Raw genomic sequence first — 7,989 nt, forward strand, 5'->3', positions numbered from 1 at the left:
GCCCGGTGCCCAATCAGCACTGGTGTCATTGTCCCCGTTTTAGTACAAATTGAATGTGATTTGGTGCTGGGCTCACCTGTCATAACAATCGCATGAGCGCTGTAGGACTGGGGGTGCAAATACCGTTGAAATGGCGCCAGCATGGGAGGTGAGTGTAAGCTGTTTTATTTCTCACGTCATTGGGCGACAGGAAACCATGGGTGTATGCTGCTGCCACTAGGAGGTTGACACTATGCAATAAAGGGTTAGCTCCTCCCCAGCAGTATATACCCACCAACTTGCAGAAAGCTAATCAGTTTTTGCTTAGTGTCAGTAGGGTAGGAGGTGGACACCGGTTTTATTTTATCCGTGCCAAACATTTAGATAAAGGGGTTGTCCTAGTAGTGGACAACACCTTTAATTGTGCGATGATCACTGCCTCTGTGGACATGCAACCAAGAGTGAAAGTACAACTAATGCACAACTGCTATGAACAATGTAATTTAGGCCGGACTCGCACTACAGCGTAATACGGCCGAGTCTCGCAGGTTAAAACCTAGCTCTGGCGCCGGCACTCCGGTGCGGAGCGTGCAGCTCCATGTACTGCTGTGCGGCTGCACGCTCCGCTCCGGGGTGCCGGCACCAGAGCTAGGTTTTAACCACGAGACTCGTGTGTGTGTGTGTGTGTGTGTGTGTGTGTGTGTGTGTGTGTGTGTGTGATCCCGGCCTTACCCTCACTTCTGCAAACCAGTCTGATGGTAGCTGTGCACTAGACGGCAGACTAGCTGTTGTAGCCTTGTTTAGGGTGATTGTCACTATAGACTAGATTGAGGAACATCTGACATGTAAAGAAGTTTAAAAGTGCTGAAATCTATGCAGATGCTCAATCAACTGGCATAGAATGGTAGAGTTGGAAGGGACCTCCTGGGCCATCTGGTCCAACCCCCTGCTCAAAGCAGGATTCGCTAAATCATCCCAGACAGATGTCTGCCCAACCTCTGTTTGAAGACTTCTATTGAAGGAGAACTCACCACTTCTCGTGGCAGCGCGTTCCACTCATTGATCACTCTAACTGTCAAAAAGTTTTTTCTAATATCTAATCTGTGTCTCCTCACATTCAGTTTCATCCCATTGCTCCTAGTCTTTCCTTGTACAAATGAGAGTAGAGATAATCCTTCTACAATGTGACAGCCCTTGAGATATTTGTAGATAGTTATTAAGTCTCCTGTTGTCTTCTCTTTTGCAAGCTAAACATTCCCAAATCCTGCAACCCTTCCTCATAAGACAGGGTTTGCTGACCGGTCACCATTCTGGTCGCTCTTTTCTGAACTTGCTCCAGTTTGTGTTTTTTTTTTGTGTTTTTTTTAAATGTGGCGCCCAAAACTGGACACAGTATTCCAGATGAGGTCTGACCAAAGAGGAGTAGAGGGCAATAATGACTTCACGTGATCTAGACTGTATACTTCTGTTAATACATCCTAGATGTATTGAACAGTACTTTGGTTTTTAACAGGGAAAAATGCATTCTGTTAGTTGCTGCCCACTGCTCCAGTTTATTTATATCTTTTTGAATCCTCTCTCTTCTCTAGTATTAGCGATCCCTCCTAGCTTTGTGTCGTCGGCAAATTTAATCAGTTTACCCTCAATTCCTTCATCTAAATCGTTGATAAAGATGTTGAACAATACAGGGCCCAGGACAGAGCCCTGTGGTACCCCACTTGAGACATTCTTCCAACTGGATGTGCAGTCTTTTACGACCACTCTTTGGGTCCGATCTCTAAGCCAGTTATGAATCCACCTAACAGTGGCCTTGTCCATTCTATACTTAGCCATTTTTTCATTAAGGATTGTTAGAGATATTTTGTCAAATGCTTTGCTGAAGTCAAAATATACTATATCTACAGCATTTCCCTGATCCACCCAATCAGTGATTCTGTCATAGAAGGAAATTAAGTTAGCATGGGTTTGTAACTAATAAGTCATGTCAGACTGACTGTTTAATAACTTCATTCTTGTCCAGGTACTGACATACATGTTTAATAATTTGTTCAAACATCTTTCCTAGTATAGATGTCAGACTCACCAGCCTATAGTTGCCTGGGTCCACCTTCTTCCCCTCTTTGAAGATAGGAACAACGTTTGCTCTTCTCCAGGCTTCTGGGACTTCTCCTCTTCTCCAAGAATTTTCAAAGAAATGAATGAATGTGCCCCTATACTGCAGATTAATACAGAAATGTTAGTGCCGTTATAAGATGAGAAAAATTTAATGGTTTTTACCAATCCATTTTGATCACCGATAAAATGCCAAATTGGAAGGATTGATAAATTAGGAGGAGCCTTTATGGATGACATGCAGCTAGTAGACTTGTGTGCAATCCCTTTCCATATAGTGGAGACATATAGAGGTCTGGTGCTCTCCAGGATCTGTCTATGATGGGTTATAGCAAGTAACGATGTTGTATTTCACGCAACTGCATGTTCTTTCACAGGAGCACAGGAATAGAGTTTTCCATGATTTCAGAAATGGAATGTGCCGTAACCTTGTTTGCACTGGTAAGACTTATCCCAGCACCCAGCAACCTTCTGCTTCGTTGTGAAGCTGCACTTTCTTTACTGTGCCTAACCTTTTTCACCAGATTTGTTTACCCGTGGTATTGATATCCAAGCTGTGAATGTGGTGATAAACTTTGACTTTCCAAAGCTGGCAGAGACCTATCTTCATCGCATAGGCAGATCAGGTAAGAAGCGATACGATTTAGTGCTAAAGGGCATCTGTCAGTTTTTGCGATTTAATCTGGGGACAGCATGAGGTAGAGGTTAAAATACTGAATTCAGTGATGTCACATATCAGGCTGTGTGCTGTTTACTATGAAGGTTTTATCACTAGGAGATTATCACTGCCAGGGCTAATGCAACCCCTCCTGTGATAAGCAGTTCATGGTCAAGAAACTAAGTACATACAGAGCCTAGTGTGGGTGGGGTCAGCTTTCTCAGCTCTGCTATATCTGAGGACTACATCTAAGGACTGTCAACTGCTGCACCCAGATTATCTGAGTGATACATCATTGGAATCGGGGTCTCTTGTCGTGCATTATGCTTCTCTCAGATGAAGCAGCTAAAATAGCTGACGGATTCCCTAAGTACACTATTGCCGAGTCTGAGCACACCCTTATGATGAACGTTGTGTTGCTGTGATTCTCTTTATGCTTGTGTTCTCTGTTGCTGACAGTCTATTAACTTAGTGATAGGTATATTGTACTTATTTCTCTCCTCTCCCTTTTCAGGTCGTTTTGGCCACCTTGGACTTGCTATTAATTTGATCACCTACGATGACAGATTTAACCTTAAAAGTATTGAAGAACAGCTGGGAACAGAAATCAAACCCATACCCAGCAGTATCGACAAAAGCCTGTATGTGGCAGAATATCACAGCGAGTCTGGAGAAGAGAAGCATTAATCTGCATGTGAGTATACGTGCTCTGTTTCATTTGAAGCTTTGTTCCTGCAAAATATAGAAATACACCTTGACCCTTCTCTTCCACAAGCCACAACTTTTAGTCTGTGTATAATGTGGGTTTTTATTCCCACCATTTTGTGATATGATATATATCCAAAATGACAAATTTAGTGTTTGTCATTCATTTGTCAAGTCTTCCTGATCCCTTTTATATATTTGGGTAGTGCAATAAACTTGAAGCTACAGTCATTTGAGGGGTTTTCCTCACTAGGACACTAGATTTTTTTCATGATTTTAAATGGCAGTACTTCATACAGCAGCCTTGATAGTCCTAGGAAGATGGCACCCTGGTACTTGCCATTTCACCTGACCATGCATTGGTCACTGGTCAGGAACTAGTTACATGGGACTGTTCTCACATCGGACACCATACTGCAGTTGTGGGAAGTGCAGTCTGGCTTTTACCTGCACAGTTCTCCAAATTGCATGAACTGCGTACGGTGACATAAGTAAATAAGCAGCCAGGAATGGACCTTGTCCTACTCACATGAGTGTGGGAGGGACTACAGGAGAACTTTCCAGTTTGTGCCAGACTCTGATCTTTTCTCCATCTGGGTTACAAAGAGTAATGTGACAATGTCTTATTATTGCAGGCTTTGGCTGACCCCCAGAAGAGCTTGACGGTGCATCTTTTTGATGATGAGGGTTTTCTCATTCTCCTGCCTCCCATTTTTTGTTTTCCTCTGCCTTTTGGAACATTGACCAACTTTAATTTCAAGCCTGAAGATTTTTTCTTCTTTCCCTCTGTTTGATCTGTGATTTTGAGCCCCATTGTTTGCACTGTGCATCCACAGGATTCATGATGTTGCACTTGGTGATTTTTTCCCCCTCTCACTTTATACCTATGGAAGATGGATAGCATACTGGAATCTGATATTCTGCTGAAGGACCCTTGCACTATTTAAGCCTCTTTCATGTGTGCACCCCCTGCCCAGTCCATTAACTGGTTCAACAATGCAATACTCAATCTAAACCCATTCTCTTAGAAGTTACAAGTACTTATCACCCATTTTATTTTTTTGTATTGTGCATTCTCTTGTGGCAGTGTGGAGTTCATGTCAATCCCACCTCACCCCCTCCATAACGCAAACTATTTTACTTGTGCAAAGTGCCTTATGCTACAAGACCATTCAAGGTTCTCTTCACTGCAGCCCTTACAAGACAATACATTCATTTCCTTGCTTTATTTTTTTTTAACCATGTAACATCTGCAGATCACCAAGCTGGTGCTTTTTAGATCAAAACTGCTAGCCATGAAACTCTTCCACTTTTCCACTTGTACATTTGTCCCCTCACATCTGGAATGCAAGCGATTGCAAATATCGGGGGTTCCAAAAGCTTGTAAATACATCTACCTGTCATTACACTAGCAGAAAACGGGCTTTAAAGTGCAAGTTCCAGACACTTATTCTACATCGTAAAGGCAGATGCTGGTTTGGTTTCTGAACACTAAATTCAGTGTTTTATAGAATTTTTTTTTTTTTTTTTTTCCAATTTGCAGCAACATTTGTTTTCAGATGTATTCCAAAGCCATACCCCCCTCTAAAAAAAATTTAAAAAAATCCCTTGCATGAGGGGTATGGGGGTAATCTAAAGAAAAAAAGAAATTGTGTATACTTGTATAAAAATGTAAATATTTTTGTTGCGGGGAGGGCTTGGCGGAATAATTTTCTTTCTTTTCCTTGATGATGGTTTGTTGAAGGTTTCTTTGTGTTTTTAGGTTTGCAGCGTAAGTTGAGAGAGGTTCAGTTTATGGCAACACTTTATTGAGCGTGGTCCAATATTGAGGAGGTAAAGTACAAGCCAATCCCTTTTGTTTCTAATATGGAGTGACTCGTTTGGCTTACGTGGAATTTCCTCCTCGTTTTTTACTTCATTTAGACCACCCGTATTATAAGTGAAAAATAAAACTTGATGCATTAATGCAAGATGCTCTTATTTGAAAATCTAGGACATGGCCTAGTTTTCTTTAAACTTTTTGTGGAGGCTGGAAGGGAAATGTTGCTTTGATCTGAGCCTCTCCCAGCATGCTAGATGCTTGGCCTCATGTACAGGCAAAGTGAGTGAGGAACCATCGCTTGTTCGTTAAGTTTCATTGTCCCGAAACGCGAGGCACCTGGATAGTGCAGTATTATAGAAGACTCTTCATTGTGTCTGTGCCCTATAATAAAGCTTATCCCATTGATTAGTTGAAGCCTGCTAGCACTGTCTAGCACTTAATATTGCACATCCAGGTGCATGTAGAAGCACAGCTACTTGTAAAAAGCCTGAACCTTCAGTAACGCAAGAGAACAATTGGCAGATTTTTTAAATTTTTTTTCTTTTTTGTGGGGTGGATTATTTAATATTTAACAATACTATGATTGCTCTGCTACTGAAGGGGAATATTCTTGGATAATAATTTTCAGCTTCATGTTGGATCATGGTGCAATAAATGACTTTCTCTTGCCCAGTTCTGTTTTAGGCTGCACCTGTCATTGTGCAATTCTGTGCCGCTGCGATGCTGAAATGCAGTGTTATGCTGGTGCTAAATCCATGATCCTTGAATGACACATATATTTTTTTATTTTAAATTCTATGAATGTCAATACCCTGTGTATGCTTTCAATTGCACGCCAGGGTTTGGCTTAATGAGCCCTATAGGAATACAGTAGCAGCGATTTGAGAACTGCTGTCTTGTCGGGTGCGGCGCACATAAACAATGATTAGAATTGAAAGATGCTCTGAAATACTTCATATTTTTAATCTTTATTCTCCTGTAGTATATAATACATCACTTATTGGTTGCAGTCTTGCAAGCTTTGGCAGCAAGCAAATCTAGTTTTGCATCCAAATATGCATTTTGTGAATGACTGCAATTGCTGATCTGTGAAATGGCAGCGTGAGTTATGGAGTAAAGGCCTGCCAGAGAAGCTTCCACAACCATACTGCTGTAGTACGGTGCCACATTACATCAGCAAAATATTCATGGCTCAATCTGATAAGTCCCAATGTTGGGTATGGGAACAAGGAACTGTTTTTGTTACCATTTTTATTTTTTTATTTTTTTTGGTCCCAGAATGAGATGGGAGCATCTTTCAATTCTAGTACAAATTTTTCCATTCACCCTTTATGAAAACATTATGTTGGAAATTAAGTATTACTGATCAGTGTTCAGACGGATATACTTTAATACATGTTTGAACACTGAACAGGTTTGACATCTCATTCTGTTGTTTTTTTTCTGTGTTTTTTTTTTTTTTTTTTTTTTATTATTTTGGGAGGGAGTTAATAGGGATATGATCCAAAGTTAAACATATTGGGATCAGTTTCAAAAATGTTCTTCCAATCTTTTTTTTTTTTTTTTTTTTTAAACTTTCCACTAAGAACAGTGAAATGGTAAAAATGATATATATATTTTTTTTAAAACAGAAAAAAGTGGCATGATACTTTTTTTTTTTTTCTTTTTTCTCTAGCCGATAAAAAAAAAAAAAAATAATAATTCTTTACATATTACACTGTTTGTGGAGAAATTAAATGAAATTGTTCCAAATATGTTACAATGGATCTCATGGGCCAATATGGGGTAGGTACAATGTTGGTTGTACCCTTAATTTGGTGGGTGGGGGTGGAGAATAACCATTTGTATGTCAGCAGTTGTAACGCCAAGCAGTTTAACATTTTGGTGGCAGACAAATTGTAAACCCCAATTTCTGTAACTTATCCTCTTGGTGCTGCAGTCCAAGTTGAATAGTGGCCTCAGGGGGATATTTAATGCCATTTTCCAATTAAACGTCTGTGATCGGTAGCTGCTTACTTGCAATCACTGGATAGTGTCATTGGTGCCAGAATTAATCCATTATCCACTGTGGAGTTAATTAAGCTGCTACCATCACTGCTTCCTATAAAACAAGTGAAAATGGCCCAGTGGGATTTTTTTTTTTGTTTCTTAGTTGGTTGGGTTTAATAACCTTATGTATGGAAGAGAAATGGTACAATCTGCAGGATGATTTTGTGTTAACTTAATAAATTCCCACTGGAAATCACAACAATGTCTGTCATCTTTTGTGTATTTGTCAAATCGATTACAAGTGTCAATTTACAGACACATTTGTAGGCAAATGGTATATGTGCATGATGTGTAATTAGTAGTGATGAGCGAACGTGGTCAGTTAACATGTTATCTGAGCGTGCTCATATGTTATAGTCCCTGTGGCTACATGATTTGCAGCTGTTGGACAGCCTCCACATCTGGGGATTCCCTAACAAACAGGCAATCCCAGCATGTTGTCTAACAGGTGGGAATCATGCAGTTGCGGGGAACATATACAAGCACACCAGAGATACTCTGATCACACATCAGAGCATGTTCTCTAGTCACTAATTAGGCCTCAGCGTTTGTATAATCCAGTAACATTGGAGAAGTCCATGCTGTACCAATTTTTGGTGCAAACTTCCAAGCCACTTTCGTGTTTTATTCTGGAGATCTTGTGAGATGGAGATCTTGTGCAGTA

The 7,989-nt window shown here is 40.5% G+C and overlaps 1 protein-coding gene across 3 annotated transcripts in view; it reads left to right on the forward strand.

Moving 5' to 3' along the window:
- Window positions 1-7,527, forward strand: part of LOC141073477 (probable ATP-dependent RNA helicase ddx6) — a 55,052-nt gene extending 47,525 nt beyond the window's left edge. For all 3 annotated transcript variants that reach the window (XM_073560712.1, XM_073560710.1, XM_073560711.1), the window contains exons 11-14: window positions 2,469-2,532; window positions 2,616-2,717; window positions 3,264-3,443; window positions 4,090-7,527. In XM_073560712.1, coding sequence (XP_073416813.1) covers window positions 2,469-2,532; window positions 2,616-2,717; window positions 3,264-3,436 — 339 coding nt within the window. In that variant the 3' untranslated portion in view covers window positions 3,437-3,443; window positions 4,090-7,527. The remainder of the gene's footprint in view (window positions 1-2,468; window positions 2,533-2,615; window positions 2,718-3,263; window positions 3,444-4,089) is intronic.
- The last annotated feature ends 462 nt before the right edge of the window (window positions 7,528-7,989 follow it).

Source organism: Dendrobates tinctorius, unplaced genomic scaffold, assembly GCF_039654945.1.
Source record: "Dendrobates tinctorius isolate UK_male_01 unplaced genomic scaffold, ASM3965494v1 ptg000303l, whole genome shotgun sequence".
Taxonomy (NCBI): domain Eukaryota; kingdom Metazoa; phylum Chordata; class Amphibia; order Anura; family Dendrobatidae; genus Dendrobates; species Dendrobates tinctorius.